The following is a 17,715-nucleotide window of genomic DNA, read 5'->3' as shown; positions in this document are numbered from 1 at the left end:
AGTCTTGTGTGAAGCTGTGACAATAGGTAGCTGAGCAAACTTCACAAGGCTCTGGGTGCAGGAGCTCAGCAACAAATGCTGATGTACAAAAAAGCAAACCAGAGCCCTTGGCAAGCTCTAGCCTGACTATAGAGGAAGGAGGATAATCTCATTTCTTTGCTCTTTGCCCTTTTAGCTATTCACAGAGCTTAATGCTGAGTTATTCCCAACAATGAGCCAAACAATCAAACTTCCATCTGGCCTGGTCAGGCAGAACCAACACTTGCCCTGCAGCCACAGGCCGCACCAATCCTGTGGTTTGTTTCCCCATCTTGAACAAGCACTATTTTCCTCTATGCTGTAACAGAGAAGATATTTACATTTGGGAGCAGAAACTGCAGTTCATGCTCCTCAGCCTGCTCTAATCTCATCACCCAAATCCCTGGGCACAAGGGAGCACAGGCACTGTAAACACAGCTGCTGCTGCAACCTTTTGGCTCTGCCTCTCCAAGACACGATGCAGTGCCTACCAGCTAATGACCTGGCTTTCCTGGGAGGGCACTTCTCTCAGCACTCCTGCACACTCCCGCCGCAGGCTCCAAACTGCGGCCATGCCCTTGGGAGAAATGTTTTCTCTCCCTGACTTTAAAATCAACTGCAGGTCGCTCTTTGCAGTAGCCAGAGACCCATGGCATCTCTGGGCTGTAGCAGCAGTGCTTGCTGCTACCACCTCTCCTGGTCTGGGAATAGGGATTGTAACAGATCATGTAGTGGAACCAGCAGGGGAAAAAAAAAAAGGAAAACGAAGAAGAAGAAAAAAGAACAGCTCTTTTGTTGTTAACATTTTGTCCTCTAATCTATTCATGTCCCAGTTTTATATTTTTGTTAAAGCATTCAGCTACAGGGGAGGAATACAAGGAGATGGACTGATGTTTGTGTAGATGTTTTTATGTGTGAATTTCCTTTTGAGTTACAGATAAATGTACACACACACACGTAAGAATAGGCTCTGTATTAAAAGTCAAGAGAAAATATCTCACAAACTTAAAGAGAAGCCAGCATTTCCTCTCTAACATTCAAAATTAACCTCAGCAACCTGGTTTTAGCCTCAGAAGTTCTCCTGAGAAATTTAGAAACACTGAGAGAGCGACACTAGCACCCTACTCATGTGGCAATCCCAGCAAGGGGCCTCTTTCCTGCTAAAAGAACATGGGTTCTGGTTTGGTCTGTGCAGGAAATTCTGAAACTAAAGTGCCCCTCTCTTCAGTTAAGATGGCAGGGAATGCTGCTGCAGTTGACAGGAGTTCCCTCAGTGATAAAATATCCCTGTGTATGAGTCACAGGAAATTATAATCACTGCTTTCCAAGACTGCAGAACACAATGAGATTTCTGAGCTACAAACAGATTTCAATTATTCTTGAAAGACAGACAGACTCTCAAACTGACACAACTGGAGAAAATAAATATCTTTTTGTCTGCACTGCTGGTGGTAATTTCCCATTAGACAGGAAGAGGCTTCTTTGATGAATGAATATTGTCTACACTTTAGAAGAGGAGCTACTGTATATCTCCTAATAGCTCTTGCATGCTTGGGCTCAGCCTCGTGTGAGGCCCTTAAACCCCTTGGGTACAATATGGTAGCATTCATTAGCGTGCTGCATTTTTTATTGCAGCACTTGAGAAAAGGATGGTGCATGTTAAAATAAATTTGAGCAACTTTCCACTCACCTTGAAGTTACGTGGCAAGGTCAAGTACATTTAGCAGTCTGCCTTCTTGGGCTGCAGGTAGTCCTTTCCAGTCTAGAGGCTTCAGGAGAAACACTCACACTGGAGACAGATTTTCCATTTGTGATTATTATTGTAATTTTAGCAGTTAATCACTTTTCTGGTTTGTATTTACTTTGTTTTTCTACAGTGGTAATTAAATCAAAACCAGAGTGTCAGCCAGAACTAAGTCGAGCACTGTTTACAAAAGCCAAAGAATATCATGTTAGTGCCTTTGACAAACTTTTGTCTTTTTCAAACACCAAGTCTCACATAATTGCCTTCTCACAGAAATATAATAACAATACTAGCCATCCCTTTCATGACAGTGTCCTATTTCCACCTGTCACTTTTCCTGGGACAGAAGAAATCTTCTGGAACTCAGCCACCACACCATGGATTGGTTGGGAGTCAGGTGGGCTGGTGGGGGGAGCATTTGGCCAATTGTGTTTATCTGGAATTTATTTAGCCTTACATTAAAAAACTACTGGAAGGAACAGAAGATTCTTAATCTTATAAATTCTACTTTTACAGTCACCACACAGCTATTTGTGGTGTATACACAGTGCTTAAGAAAAGGCTTTTATTAATTTATAGCAAGAAAACCTAACAACCTTGTTTCAATTTTTTGCTAATGTTTTTATTTGAGAGATTAAAAAACCCAAACAACAAAACTCCCAACATTAAGAAAAAGAAGCAGAAGAGCTACCGATGAGAAATGGTCTGGATTTGCCACTCAACAGTGGCACCAGTCTGCACACAAGCCAGCTGCAGGCAGAGATCCGGCAGAGACCAACATGGTACTCAGAGACCGAATGCAATACAAGAAACAGCAAACCCAAGAATCAGAAATAAAGGCCATAAAACCCCAACAACGCCCCATCTGAGTCTTACTTCCAACAAGAAACAGAGGCAAACTAATGTTTTAGGCTCATCCCACATTACAGATGGAAACTGCACTTAAGTTTGTGGCATAGCAAAGGCTGCTAAGGAACCTGGCAGAATGGCCACGCTTCGCCACCGGGCTCTGGGCTGAGGAGCTGACATTTTGGCTTCGCCAGCCCACTGAGTTACTATGGAGTCCTCAGTTCCATGGATGGTATTTTAAGGCAGGGGGGTAGCTGTGGGAAAAAAAAAGAGGGCCACGACTTGCTTTGCAAGAGGAAGCTAGAAGTCCAACAAGGATCATGGCCTCTTCAGTACTCCACAGCTACAGGTACAGCAACATTGAATATATAATGTACATAACATTACTTATAGACTCTACATGTAAAACGTTAACCAATTTATCATGGAAATCTGGTAACAAGCAACATTGCCATATAAATTCACACTTTGAGAAAGGCTAAGTGTGGAAGCCTCCTTTGCAAGAGGATTTTCAGTCAAAGTTTTGTATAGAAAATATTAAAACAACGATGACAATTTGTTCTCTGAATCTCAATTCGTGATTGGGTTAGTTTTCACAAATGAAGAAAGGTTCTCTTTAGAAAATGTGTGAATCTTCAGGACATGAATTCACAATCTAAGTACTAAGTAATTTAAAAAAAAAAGTTTCGGCTGGCAGGAAGTCTTAGTTGGCCACCATCTTTTAAAGCAGTAACAGCAATACAAGACATAGAAAAGCTTTTCCTGCAACACTTGTAAGAGTATTCATGTTAAATGCAACAGAACTAATAAAGAACCAAACTGCTGTAGAACAGAGAAATGAGACTAGCAATGCATTCAGCCATCTTCCTTACAGTTGAACTCCAGCTGTTTAAAAACATACTGACTTCGTAATTTGGAAAATGATGTCCCATAGGTTACTGGTCTGCATGCTCCTATGAAATATGATGCCCCAAGCGGCATGACACCCCTTCTTGAAAAGTTTTAATCTCATGTCCACCATTAGCTCCACAGTTTAAACAAAAAAACAACTATCCAAATGTAAAATGCTCTTTTTTTTAATTACTAAATTAAGAAAGTTAAACAGTTTTAAAATGTAAACTTGCAAATAAACCATAACAAAATGTAATTAAGACTTTAAAATTTGCAACTCAGTATTAAAAACTCAATAGAAATAGAAAGGAATTTTTTTTGTGTTTTTTGGTTAAACGTAAGTAATTCAAGGCTGGTACAGACAACTGAAAAGGTAATACTTTGTTCTGTGCATCCCCCATGAAATGTAAAGAAGTGCATAGTAATTCCACTGGAGAACTTGCAGACACAGAGAAAGTAATTTCATTAGCAGTACAGGACACTTAACACACTTATTTTACAATGGAAAAATGTTACACATAAAACAGAAAAATCCTAGTTGCATGACCAACAGTTTAGCAGGGGGACATGGCTAAAATGCTATGATTTTAAGTTTGAATGTGAATTACACTGCTTAATAAATCTTTTTGAAACATTTCAGTATACATGTTTTGATACAAGAAGTCCTTGCAGTTTTAATTTTCCAGTTCAAACAGTGATGGTGTAGTTTTCTTGCTTTAAATATGTTCGTTTTAATTTCAAGAACAAATCATCACACACTTGTCAAACATTGGAAACATTACTGTAAATACAGCACGTGATTCCTGAAAGAGCAAAGTTACAACCATCTACAGGTACATAATCCTAAACAAAAAGTGCAATCCAATTTAAAAAAATCATGCTTGGCAAAAGCCAAAAATTAGATCACTGGCATTCAGAATCCCACCAGTGTTTTCATGTCTGCAGTAAAATTATCGCTTTCTGGGTACAGCTGCAGCAGGATTCATTCAATTCCAAATGAGCCTCCTCTGCAATAGCACCCATATACTGTATGTACAGGTATGTATATATATTATATATATTTTATATATAAAAAAGCAAAAACCCAAACACCTGTCCTGATTTTTTATTTGTTAAAACATGAAAAAAAAATGTTTTAGACAAAGAGGCCACTTCTGGAAAATAATACTTTTAGTTGAATCAGGAGAAGACTAGTTAAAATCACATAGGTTTTGCATTTTAAAAAAAGGAAAGCACTAGGATCAGTTATTGGCACTGAGTTACTATTTACAATGAACAGAGGTTTTGCAGTTTACATAACATCAATACAATGCAGTTTTGGAGTCTTTGATTAAGAAAAAAGAAGTGTTTTTCTCCTTTTCATCCAGGACATTCAGATTATTAGGACAAGTGGTCATAGGCAAGGGCTGTTGAAGTTCCCAGCTTCAGCCCCTCCTGTGCACTGCAGTGCTGGAAGATGTTGCACTCTGGAGAAGCCGATCACAGAGTTGGAAGGTGGAGAGCAGGTGGGACAGGGCTGAGAAACACCTGGTAATTCATGACAGTGTCTGGAAACCAGGGATTTACAGGTTGTCACCGGGCTGGTACTGGGGTTCTGTTGCAGTGAAGTAGTCTTCAAGAAAACCCTGTAAATATTCAAAAGTTGGACGCTCCTCTGGGTCTTTTTTCCAGCAGTGAATCATAAGCTCATGCAAGGAGATGGGACAGTCCTGAGGACATGGCATCCGATAACCTCGTTCTACTTGCTCCAAGACTTCACGGTTATTCATGCCTGAAAAGGGCACACAAATCCACAGTAAATTACAGGAAAATTAACCAAGTATAACTATATCTACAATACACGTGGTTTGCTCAATCATACTAATTTCTTTTGGTTAAGACAAGCAAAACAAAACCACACTGATGTCCTGTTTCAGCTCCTCATCTGTTGCAAGGTAACCTGGACTATTTTCTTTCTCAGTGGAGGGTTTTAGGATCCAGTGATGAACAGAACATAGCTCCCATGCTTACCCTCTTGGCTTACTCATAATGGGCAGGATTTGGTGCTTTCCCTCTCTGACAGCAGGAGCCGTGAAATGTAATATGTGATGTGCTTAAGCAAAACAAATGCATTGCAAAAAATGGAAAATTCAAAATTCTAGAAATTATGATGAATTTTTGAAAAGCTCGCACTGAGAGTGGGCCTTTCTGAAAGTATTCATGAGGTCATGCTGCAGGGACTTCAAAACAAACTCTGCTACTCCTGGCTACCAGGGCTGTCTACCAGCAGCACTGCCCACAGTGTCAGCCCAGAAGCTTATTGCTGCTGACCTGTACTCCCTCCATCTGTGCTGGTTAGTACAGTTTCTATCATCTTTGACTGTTCCATCCCAAACCGAAACAGAACAAAGGTGCTCACAAGACAAGTCAAATGCCAAGCAAAACATCTCCACTAAAGAAAGAACCATAGGTTGCTCTCTCTCAAAAGAAAAAAGTAAAAAGCTGTATTACCTTCACAGAATCATAGAAACATTGAGGTTGGAAAAGACCCTTAAGATCACTGAGTCCAATTGTTAACCTAACACTGCCAAGTCCACCACTAAACCATGTCCCCAAGGACCACATCTACAGTCTTTTAAATGCCTCCAGGGATGGTGACTCATCTCGCTTGACTCTGACAGTCAGGCCAGGCCCTTTGCTACTTTTTCTTTTCTATGTAACCCCTTAATTCCTCTGCTGAAGTGCTTTTCACCAACCATTAATTGCAGTCACCCTCAGCTTTAGTTTACATCTCTCACCCAGTACTCTCCTTTTAACAGTACCAGAGGTAAGACTGGCACCGCAGGCATGCAGAGGTGTTTCAGAGGAAGCCTGCATGCTGACTGCAAGCTTTGTGCTTGCCCTGCCCGTCCCCTGCTGAAAAATACTTGCAGGATTCATTCTCCTGACTTAGGAGGTCCTGCCAAGCAGCTCTGCATGAGAACCTGAAGGGACCCTTAAGTTTCTCCCTGACCAAATCTAGAAACCAGCACCTCGATGTTGCACTTTCTGTTAGCTTATCCTCTTCCTGGCTTCCATGACACTATCCTTCCCTGGGAATCCTCCACTTTCTTCTTTCAGGGTGTCCTTTTTGAAGAGTTTTCTTGTCCCACTTCCAGCACCCAAAACATCGTATTTTTTGTATTCTTATTTGTGAGGAATAATTCAATCACCTTCTTCAGTACAGATTAATTTAGCTACTCTGCACTTTGACGTGTAGAAATGTCTTGTTTCAGCTGGGATAGAGTTAACTTTCTTCCTAGTAGGTGGTACAATGCTGTGTTTTGGATTTAGTACGAGAATAATGTCAGTAGCACACTGATGTTTTAGTTGTTGATAAGTAGAGTTTATCCTACGTCAAGGACTTTTCAGTTTCTCGTGCGCCAGTGAGGAGGTGCACAAGAAGCTGGGAGAAGCTGTATTGTGCATAATTTGTTTTTCCTGGCTTATATGCCTCTCTTTTTCATTTCCATTACAATTATTATTATGTTTTACTTTATTTCAGTTATTAAACTGTTATTATCTCAACCTCTTGGATATCAGTAGGAGGATATTACCCTGTCAAGATAAGAAGAAAAGGTTTTACCTTTTTTCTGATTCTCCTCCCCATCCCACCTTTAAGGGGCCAGGCGTGGGCAGTGGGAGTGAGCAAGTGTCTGTGTGGTATTTAAATTACTGGCTGGGGTTAAGCCATGACAGGGAATAAAATCCTTATGATACATATCATTTAGACTGGTAACTTGGCTGTAACCTTGGATTTGGTCTTTAGTCTGTATCCTCATGTCCTGGCTGTGTTTAATTATTAAAGGTGCTTTGAAAGAAACATCTGCAAAATACAGCCTTTCCTGACCATCCATATCTAGATTCTCATCTCATGTTAGGATTACAAAACCTGTTTTCCTGTTATCTTGTCAAGGTAATTTTCTCCTACTGATATCCATTTGCAGCATCTGGGCAAGGATCATATTCCTATCCTGTCACTGTGACCACCCCTGGCATGGTCTCACCACTTACTCCTTATATTTATATTTAGGCTCTCAATTATCCATGTCGTGGTCACAGCATGGTTCTGCTTAGCTTACTGCAGCACCTCCCATTTTCAAACATGAGGAGTACTTGGTTTAGTTTCATATAGGGGCTTTACTGTGAGGGAAGGGAAAGGAGAAAGGAAAAGTAGAGCACCGTTCCTTTTGCTGCCTGTTGTGCATGGAGGAGCCTCTCCAAAAAAGTCTCATACTCTACAGGCCTCTCCTTAACATTCCCTTTAGCAGGGATAATTGCAAAAAGAAAGGCTAGATTACTGATTTACGGTATTCCCTAACCTGCAGACCAACACTTCAGCACTGGTTTCTTGTGTTTCATTTTTCAGCTGCATCCACCCACCGTATTTTTGGTGTTACAGGTTTATAACTAGGAGCAAACACTTTGTAGGGCACCTAAAGTGGACCATGGTTAGGACTTCAAAATGATGAAAACATTTAATAGCCACAATAGCTACAATAACAATAGACTAATAACAATCCTCTGCAGACATCAGATTCTGCGTAGAGTTAAGGTTCTCCGCTATTATCAACTCCGAAGTGATGTTGTTAGGTCACAGAGGCTCACAACAAACCAGAGCACACTGAATAAACATTTGGGTGCTCCTCACTATCCAGCAAGAACATTTCCAAAGATATTTTACTTTCCATTAGATTACAAAACAACACTACTGGTCTGTTAGACATCACAAACCCAAGGCAGCATCAACCCAAACTTTCTAGCCTTGCTGTTTTCAAGATACTATGAGAAAAAAACATGCACATTTGTTCACATTGTGTTCTCAATACTAGTTTTGTAAATTTGTTTTTTGAACAAAAATATGCACCTTTATTTTCATATTCTTGTCTTGGAATCAGCTGAATTACCTTGTATTTTGGGGTGAGAACTTCTGCTGTGCTTTGCTTCCCTTACATATTAAAGGCTATGAAAATAACTGTTACTGGTAACTCATCTGTTGTATATACCTAAACCATTAACAAACTGCATTCCTTGCTTTTATTTTGGCAGTACACCCTTAAGTACAACATTGATGGAAGCAACAGCAGCAGAAAAGCTCCTTCCCAACTGATTTGTTGTTCTAAGATATCAAATGTTTGGTATTTTTATCCAGTGGTTTACTCAGTGCTGCAAAGCACACTCTGAAACCTGATAACGAACTGTGTGCTGGAAGAAAAACCCCGAGGAGACAGAAGGGGGAGGAAAAACATAAACAGCTCTTCACTTCCCTTTGTTTAACAAAAAGGTAGAAAAAAGAACATGAAAGAGACATTACTGTCTGAAATCAGTCCTTTTTTTGTCCCTGGAAAGTGAGTCAAGCCAGGTTTTCTCATCATAGTTTAATCCAGGAAAATGACCTTCTTTCTCCTTTCTCCTTTCCCTTCCCTCGCAGTAAACCCCAGCTACGAAACTAAACCAAGTAATCCTCATGTTCCTCACTGGAATTCATACATCCAGCAAGGGCTGAAGCACCTAGGATTTGCCAAAGAAATTCTGTTGGTTTTGACATGAACTGCTAATTTAAAAACAGAGTTTCAAAGACTTTTATTTCTAAATCAATTGGATTATTAGTCAGACTTATAAAAATAGCAGTGCTTCAGGTATACATTTTACCTCTTAAACGTTTGTAATTTATGTTTACAAACCTATTCTATAGACTTATCTTATCCTGTAAGTTTTGTGTTTTTCTTTTGATAGCAGGAGTCTGTCATATCTGCACGTCTAACACCACAGAGGGAATATCTGAGCAGTCTGTACAACTCCTCTCTCCTAATGAATCCCCAAGAGTTTCAACTCTTAGTAAATAATAAATGACATTCTGCTTGCAGTATGCTTCCAGACCCCTTAAAAGTTTATCCTAAAATCCTTAAATCTGTGAAATAAAATACTCAGCAATATTCTTTTGTTGGGTACAGCTATTCCACCTGGGTTGGGGCAACGCCTGCTATCAATCCAGGCTGGGGGATGAACAGAGCGAGAGCAGCCCTGTCGAGAAGGTCTCAGTGCTGCTGGTGGATGAGAGGCTGGATATGAGCTGGCAATGGGCACCTGCAGTCCAGAAAGCCAAATGTGTCCTGGGCTGCATCCAAAGCAGTGTGGCCAGCAGGGCAAGGGAGGGGATTCTGCCCCTCTGCTCTGCTCTGGTGAGACCCCACCTAGAGTCCTGCATCCAGCTCGGGGGTACCCAGCACAGAAGGGACATGGACCTGTTGGAGCAAGTCCAGAGAAGGGCTCTGAAATGAGAAATGGCTGAGAAAATCAGGATTGTTCAGCCTGGAGAAGAGAAGGCTCTGGGGAAACCCTATTGTGGCCTTTCAGTACTTGAAGAGGGCCTCTTAGCAGGGCCTGTTGCAATAGGACAAGGGGTAATGGTTTTAAACTGAAGGAGACTAAATTTGGATTAGGTATAAGAAAAAAAGGTTTTTACAATGAGGGTGGTAAAAAACTGGATCAGGTTGCCCACATGGTCATGGACACCCCATCCCTGGGAACATTCAAGTTCAGGCTGGACAGGGCTCTGAGTAACCTGAGATATCCCTGCTTATTGTAGGATTGTACTAGATGACCTTTAAGAGGTCCCTTCCAACCCAGACTATTCTATCATTCTAGAATTCTATGAAAAATCAGCTTGTGCTCACGATGTTTCTAGAATTATGATTTGGACCAAGAAGAAAACATCAAATTTCCAAAAGATTGCTTTTCCATTAGCTTTTTATTCCCTGAGAAGACCAAAAATCAAATAACCTCCCACCATCCAGCTTTATTAGTGAAACCTTCAATAATCTCAGGATGCCACAGGATATGGCCACTCTAATGCTCAGTACAATAAAAATCTACTGCCCATATAGACTGGGGACAGAAACGCAGTACTGCTTGGCTTTTCCTAGAAAAGCTGTAGGAACTGTAAGTTACAATGACTTTAAGAGTTACTTTAAGAGTTACTGTGACACAAAAGAGCAAGTGGAGTTTCCATTTCCATTCCAGTGGCTAAAGAAAACACTGGAAAGTACTTTGGTGTGCTCTTAGGAGCTTGGTTAGATGGAGCACAGCAGATGTGCAAACAACATGGATATGGGCAATGCTGCTCTTCCAGAAGACAGGAAACATTACTGTAACTAGGAAGTGTCCCTGCATCCAAACTAATGAGCTGTACAGATTACTTTGGGACATGTGAAGTCCAGTGACGAGAGTGATTGTTTTAGGATACTTTGTTCTTGCTTTCTTAGATGGTAGATGCCAAGCACCCACCAAAGCCTGTCTCTCACTCCACTCCACAGCTGGACAGGGAAAATATAACGAAGGGTTCATAGTTGAGATAAGGACTGGGATAGTTCACACGCCAAATAGTGTCATGGGCAAAACAGGCTAGAACTAGAGATATCACCTGAATTTATTGCTAACAAAATCAGAGCAGGATAACGAGAAGTAAAATCCCCCAGGGATGAGGAGGCTGCATACAGCTGCCTGAAGGCTGCAGGGCTGCTTGGAGCCCAGACTCCAAGACCAGCCTGCCCAGAGGCAGCAATGTGGGTAGCATCGTGGTGGCTGTCACACTAGAATTAAAATGAAAATGCTCTTGACGTGACAAGTGCAGCAGGAAGCAGAAGGGGCAAGGTCAGAGGTACCTGCTTGGTGTGGCTGAGATTTTTGCCTATCCAAAAGGCAGCATGTTAAAAACCCACAAATTCTCCAACTACTGCTAGGGAAGGGCATTTGTCAAAGAGAAAAGAAACTGACACTGAAAAAGATCCACTAAGCAGACTATTTCTTAACCTTGGCTCCTCCTCTTGCCCTACCTATTTTTTATTTCTCCACTGTAATAATGGAAAAAGAAACTCAATGCCCAGAAAGACTGTGAAAGTTGCTTATTTCGATCTGCTGCCTTGTGAGAAGAATAAGAAAGCATTAAAAAAGTGCATAAATTAGTTATCATAGTGGCCCATTATGATCGCTGACAGAGAAACAGGCTTGGTTGAGGTATGAACATGAGGACACCTGCCAAAAAGTTGGTCTTGCTTGTAGGAGCTATAGGGTCTGGGGCAAGGCTTGATTATGAACTCCAGCCTGATCTTCATCTCCACCATCAAAATCTTTACTGCTCATACATCTCACCACTGCATCAGCCTCTCTTCCAAAATGGGGCATCAGGACAGGAACTGGTTGAAATCTGTAGGACAAAGAATGCCAAGTTCTGTTCCACCCAGTCTGTTTCCCTTCTGTAAACTGCCTGCCTTCCCCCTCTCTCCTACTCATTGTGCTTCTCCCTCCTTCTACACAAGCTTAAAACAATGCCTGGTTCCAGACATCGGGAGGCACGAGGTATGGTGTCCTGCAGGCATGGGTACCACCCCAGGACTGGGATGTGTGCTATAAATCATCTCTCCAGGCACTAAGAGCTTGTCAAGCAAGAGAGCAATCCCTTTGTCTGAGGGCTTCTCTCCACTTCCCCCAGCCTGCTACAAGCTGTAAGCAGGAACATCAGAGCAACATGCCCACAACTATTTCAGAAACTGGATATTACAGCAGACAGACAGCTCCATGACCCTCTTTGTTTCAAGGCTGACACTTTTCAGTGTCACATCTTGGGTGCCAAAGTGGCTGGCAGTGCCAACAGACCTCATTCTCTCACCTATGGGTTGCCTACTTGGGTGAAGAGGGCTGAGTGAGGTGACTGAAATCCCCTTTTTCCTCCTCGTGCAAGCCATGCCATGATGGCAGGAAAAGCCCTGTGGGTGCATCTGGCCCCTACTCCCTATCTCAGATAGGGATAAGTATTCATGAAAACTTTGTCCTTCACAAGGACCTTCCTCTTCCCAGCATGAAGCAGGAGACAGATGGTCCTTTCTATGTCAGAGGAAAAGAGAGTCTTGTCTAAGGAGCTCAGAAGGCCTTTGTCACATTGGGAAATCCAAACTCTCTTTTCAATCCACTTGCAGACAGATCCTTCTGAGAAGGCCCCAGTTCCTCTCCACTGTTGCCTCAGCCTATAAAGGCTTTCCCAGTTAGGGTCTGTGGAATGAGACTGGACTGAAATCTGTAAAGACTTTGGACATCCAGATGTAAGATCCAGGCTGCCCTTAGGTAAAACTGGCAGAGGGGAGTGATGGTGACCATGAGAATGGTTAAGGCCTTCTGGATGAGCAATGGGGGAGTCCTGCTGGGGAGGAATGGCCCTGGCACAGATCATGGGCAGGGTGTAGCCAAGGGAGTACATGACTGTCCAGAAAATTACTGACTTAGTGATATGTAACACACAAAGAATTGCTTCCAGCTACTTGGTGTCTTCCTAGTGCAGGTGGAGCAGAGTGAGCTGGAAGGACTTTCGGCATGTGAGGGCTTTATGTAGTGAGGGATGAAGGGTAGGATGGTGCTGAAAGAGGAGAGATGCCGCTGGTTGTCTTTGATATGCTCGAGCTGCCACGTAATAAAACTGTCCAGAATTTCAGGACACAGCCCATGCCTGAGATTACTGTCATGGCTCCTAGAAGAAGTTATATATTGCAAGCACTTAACCGCACATCCTCTGGACTCCTTCTCCTTTGGTGAGGGAAAGAAACATTTATGAAGTGCAGACATCCTCTGCAGCCATGGCCACCACTATGTTCAGTTACAGACTTGTGAGTAAACATAGGGCTTGTTTTTGCATGGAATGGGATTTTCACTTTAAGTCTGCCCTGGCTGGTGACAGCCCTTGTGCACCCACTCTGCTAGCAGTCACTAGAGAATTCCTGCAGCCCAGCCAGGAACATTGCCCACAGGGAGCAACACTGCAGCAACTAAATCTTACACATCTTTTTTCTGTCTTTGACCTTTGCACACCATTTCATGTCTGAATTTAACCCTCAATAAGCCTGCAGAAATCATAGCTTTCCCACACCACTATCAGGAATTATGGCAGGAAGACCTTTGTGCTGACTGGTGACACAGCTGCTCTGACTGGAGGGAACACCCCACATGGGGAAGTGCTGGGCAGAGGGACTCATCCATCCCACAGAAACGTGCCATCATATTTTCTGCTACCTCATTCAGTTGTCACAGCCACACCTTTGCTAAGCTGCTCCCTGTTAATCATGCCAAAGCTCACTGCTGATCGTGAGATGCCTTCCAGTCCCCATATTTTCTTCTCAAATTATCAGCTACTGGCTGCTAGGTGCTGGCAAACTTGAAATTCCTGGTAAAAATCTGGAAGATTAGTTTTGCTGAGTTCAGGCTTCTGAAGTGGTGTGAGACACCACAGGATAAACTGAACTCCACCTCGATGCTTCTCCTGCTCAGTTTGATATATGGATCTGACTGCTTGATCACAGCACAGACTGGAAAATTGAAACTGCTGTATGGCACTTTCCATTAAATCAGCTGCAATGCACACAGACTGTTGAGTATTTAGAGAATTTTATTTTTTAATAAAAAGAATAAAAATGCAGCTAGATGCATCTTTAAATGCAGAGCATACCCTGTTATAAATATGTGTGCTGAGGAGAAAAAGAAGGGATTAAATTCTTTTCCGTGTAATGCATGGCTTTCACCTCACCCCTTTCCTCTTCACCTGAATGCCTACAATCTTCAGGGGGGCAACAGAATGAAAAGCTCTTTCTGCATAGGCAGATCCAATCACCCCCTCCTACAAATCTTAATCCATTGGACACTTGGCAGGGTTTCAACAAAGAGCCATGGGGCCTCCAGTTCCCCCATGCAGAGAATCTGGCCCTGCTGTGACCCTGCCATGAGCTCTGGTCTGCACATTACAGAACTATTTTCTTCCCTTTCCATCCATCTCAAAAGCAAGGACTGAAATGTAAGAGTTCATGAAAAAGAGATTTGATAATACCAGACGTTCAGACAGCCATCAAACCTTGCAGTGAACCAGACTGACAGAAAAAATGGAGTAAGACCTCTGTGGGAGTTTAACTGTTGGTATCTTAAAGTAAATGCAATACTATGGAGAGCTATTTGCTCCAGAATATAATAATTTTACACTGCTTTCATTAACTGTCTAGAAATTATATTAATTGAACTGAGCACAATTAAAACATTAGAAATGAGTATGTTGAATTGCCCCCTTGTCATTTTTATCATGACCATCACAAAGCAGCTTTGAGTCAGAACTGTTTTCAAGCATACATAAAACTTACACATTATAGCCATTCTCCTTTGAGCTCAGTGAATATAAATAAACATTCCAGTTTAAACATATGGCCCATTCCCACTCCTTTTTCCAGGTGAAGCAGGACGTTTTTCTTACCTGGGTATGGCACTCTCCCTTTTGTTACCAGCTCTGTCAGTAGGATCCCAAAAGACCACACATCTGACTTTATTGTGAACCTTCCATACAGTGCCGCTTCTGGTGCAGTCCATTTAATGGGAAATTTGGCACCTAAAGAGAGAATACATGAGTCTTAACCAGAACAGAGACAGAACCAAAGCACCAGTTCACGGGTGACTGTTGTGTTCTGCAACATGTGCAGGTGGAAGGAGCTGCAGAGGAGTGCTAACCAACAGCTCCATGGAGTACAGTCAGAGAGGACAGGCAGGCAGAATGTGTAGGGCATCAGGAAAGACTAAGCAGGGAAGAGGTCAGTTTGTTCCACATCCCAAGAGAAGGATAAGACATTTTAACTCAAGTTTCAAGTTTTATAAAAAGAAAAAAAAATACCCTGGTTTTAAAAACAAACAAGCCAAATATAATAGAAATAATTTCTCCCAAAGTGTTTTAGATTAACATTTCCCTGCAATATTTGCAAGTCGAACACAGTTAGCACGTACAACCAGAACTGAGATATACTGGATATGTACCTCCCATTTTGCCTGCTCAAGCTGAGCAAAATGCAAACAAACATGGTGAAAACATAAATTAAAAGCAAATCTACTATATTTTTAGAAGCATGCAAGGACTTTAAAATAGTACTGCCATTTGAGTTGTTTGGAGTGCCTGATGTCAAGGCACAGCTTTGGCCTGTGATTTATAACTTGACAGTGTACTTTAAGCTCCTGGCACTGAAAAGCGTGTAGTGCCTTAAATACGTGCAGTTCTAATGTGCTCATCCATCATCAGAGCTTGCAGGAGCCAGCTGCAGTAAGGATAGTAAGATAACAAGCCTTTAAACACTGATTTATTTGCTTTTCCAATCATTTACTGTTTTCTTACGGAAAATATTTTCAGTATGACTTTAAAGAAAAGTCTTGTGGTAATAATTAACTCATAGTACGTACGAAAAAATATGCAGACATTTCCCTGGTGCCTTGTATTAACATACAGGCAAAAGAGTTGCATTTGCTTATTGCTGATCCCCAGTGACAAACACTCTTGGATTTGGAAACAGACTGACTTCGACTTCCCATCACCCTCTCATAAAAGTTCCTTTGCTTTCACGAAGAGTGTGAAAGTGCAACAATGTGGACAAATCACTCTCGGGGAGTGAACTTATGGCACTGTTTAGGGTTCCCTGCTGGCACTGTTCTGCCATCACATCCAGTGCTCAATGTCCTGCATCTTCTGCCATACACCCCAAGCTGACGTGATTTACAGTACAAAGTAAACATGGTAATCCTCATCTCCTTACTTAGTAAAACTTGGATGTGCTAAAATTTTTCCTGATCTACACATAAATGATCCTAAGAGAGACTAGTACTAAAAAATAAATACTTTTTTTTTCCTAGGGAAAATTGCAGTTGCTCAAGTAAGTCCTGCTAAATGACTTGAAAATGTTCTGCTGAAGGATGAAAAAGATGCAAGAGAAGGTTTCAAATCCTTAATGCCTGAAGTCAGGAACTTAAGTCTGGTTAAGCACCAGCACATCACTGGTTAGATTTGCAAAGGTGCTGGAGGATTTTTGGATGCTTATTCACTTTTTAAAGTTTGTCTCATGTATTTTCATTGGTTGATATGTAGGCAGGAACTAAAATTTGGGTGCTTGGCTTTGGTCTCAATCTCCCTCACTTACACTTCTTTGTGTGACCAGTCTTAGTTTACAAGACTCAAAATTTGCAGAGCTTCATCTTCTCTTAAAAATTGCCTTGGCTGTGATGTGTGAGTCCTCTGCAGCAGCAGCTGCCATCACTTGAGCCTCTGTCCTGGAAGCTGGCCCTGTTTCAGCAGCACCAGCAGCCACGTGGGGTTGGCAACTGGCTGCTCCAGCTGCTGGGAGAACCTGGGGCTGTACAGCCCATGTCAAAAAAACCTGTGAGCTGTGTGTATCTGGTGGTCAGGTTCCCTAGGCCTGCAGTGCATGCCTTTAGATGGGCCTGTGCAGGCAGCCCTGAACGTGAGGGCCGATGTCCCTCGGCTCTGTCCTGTGTGCAGCCGAGACAGTACACACACCCCGTGCCAGCTGAACGAAGGAAGGGCTGAAGGCTGGCTGGGAACCTGAAGCCTCGGAGGTTTGCTGGTGCTGTATGAGATGGCCATGCACGGGGGTTTACTTGTTCATGTGTTGCACACATTTTATTCAACAATTTTTTTTCTTTAATCAGCTGTGTTTTTCTGAGAAACCTGGCCAAATCTGCTCTAATTCCCTTGTGCTTCATACTCAGATCCAAAGGTAGCAACCACCTACAACTCATCTTTGGAGGAAGAAAATCTCTTCAGACTCTCTTGTGGCCAACTCCCCCAGTATTTTTATCTTCCTCAACCTACAGCCAGTGTGGTACTGGGAGATGAATATGTGGTGTGTTGTCAAACCACAGGAAGATGAGAAGCAAGGTAAGTCCCTGAGAAGGGAAATCAATTCCAGGACATCCCTTTTCCTGAGAACTAGAGCAGTACAATCCTCACTGGAGTGTGATGAGCACTGCTGGAAAGACAAATGGTCTGTGCTGTGGATTTTCCAGTGACAGGACAGCTTATTCATTACCTCTCCATGTTGCCCCTGCTATGGATGTTTCTCTGTCTAAAGCAACTAACATAAAAAATCACGTTCTGCAGTTTGTGCAGTATTTCCTGATAGATGACAGATTTGGAGTGGTAGATGGGGAGGAGAAAAATGCAAGGTTGGCAGAGAGCTTGCTAGCAGAGCCCTGCCTCATGGTTTTCTGGCCCTGAAACACATGTTGGAAGCTAGACAGTCCAAGGGAGTCTGCAATCCAGTATGGCAGAGCTGTCAGTGAAGGGAGAGCAAAGACCAGTGAGGACACACCAGGCTGGTCACCTGCAGGTACAA

The 17,715-nt window shown here is 42.3% G+C and overlaps 1 protein-coding gene and 1 long non-coding RNA gene across 7 annotated transcripts in view; one reads left to right on the top strand and one right to left on the bottom strand.

Annotated features, from left to right (window-relative positions):
- The window catches only part of LOC120411700, a 91,300-nt gene that overhangs the window by 64,769 nt on the left and 8,816 nt on the right, over positions 1-17,715 (top strand). The window contains exon 2 of the long non-coding RNA XR_005604204.1: positions 17,090-17,258. This is a non-coding gene — a long non-coding RNA (uncharacterized LOC120411700). The remainder of the gene's footprint in view (positions 1-17,089; positions 17,259-17,715) is intronic.
- Positions 2,367-17,715, bottom strand: part of FYN (FYN proto-oncogene, Src family tyrosine kinase) — a 138,858-nt gene continuing 123,509 nt past the window's right edge. For all 6 annotated transcript variants that reach the window (XM_039569184.1, XM_039569181.1, XM_039569183.1 and 3 more), the window contains 2 exons: positions 14,802-14,933; positions 2,367-5,273 (listed from right to left, as the gene is read on the bottom strand). In XM_039569184.1, coding sequence (XP_039425118.1) covers positions 5,065-5,273; positions 14,802-14,933 — 341 coding nt within the window. In that variant the 3' untranslated portion in view covers positions 2,367-5,064. The remainder of the gene's footprint in view (positions 5,274-14,801; positions 14,934-17,715) is intronic.

Source organism: Corvus cornix, chromosome 3 (assembly GCF_000738735.6).
Source record: "Corvus cornix cornix isolate S_Up_H32 chromosome 3, ASM73873v5, whole genome shotgun sequence".
NCBI lineage: Eukaryota > Metazoa > Chordata > Aves > Passeriformes > Corvidae > Corvus > Corvus cornix.
The sequence above is the reverse complement of the archived record's forward strand: the minus strand, read 5'-3'. Positions and strand labels throughout refer to the sequence as shown.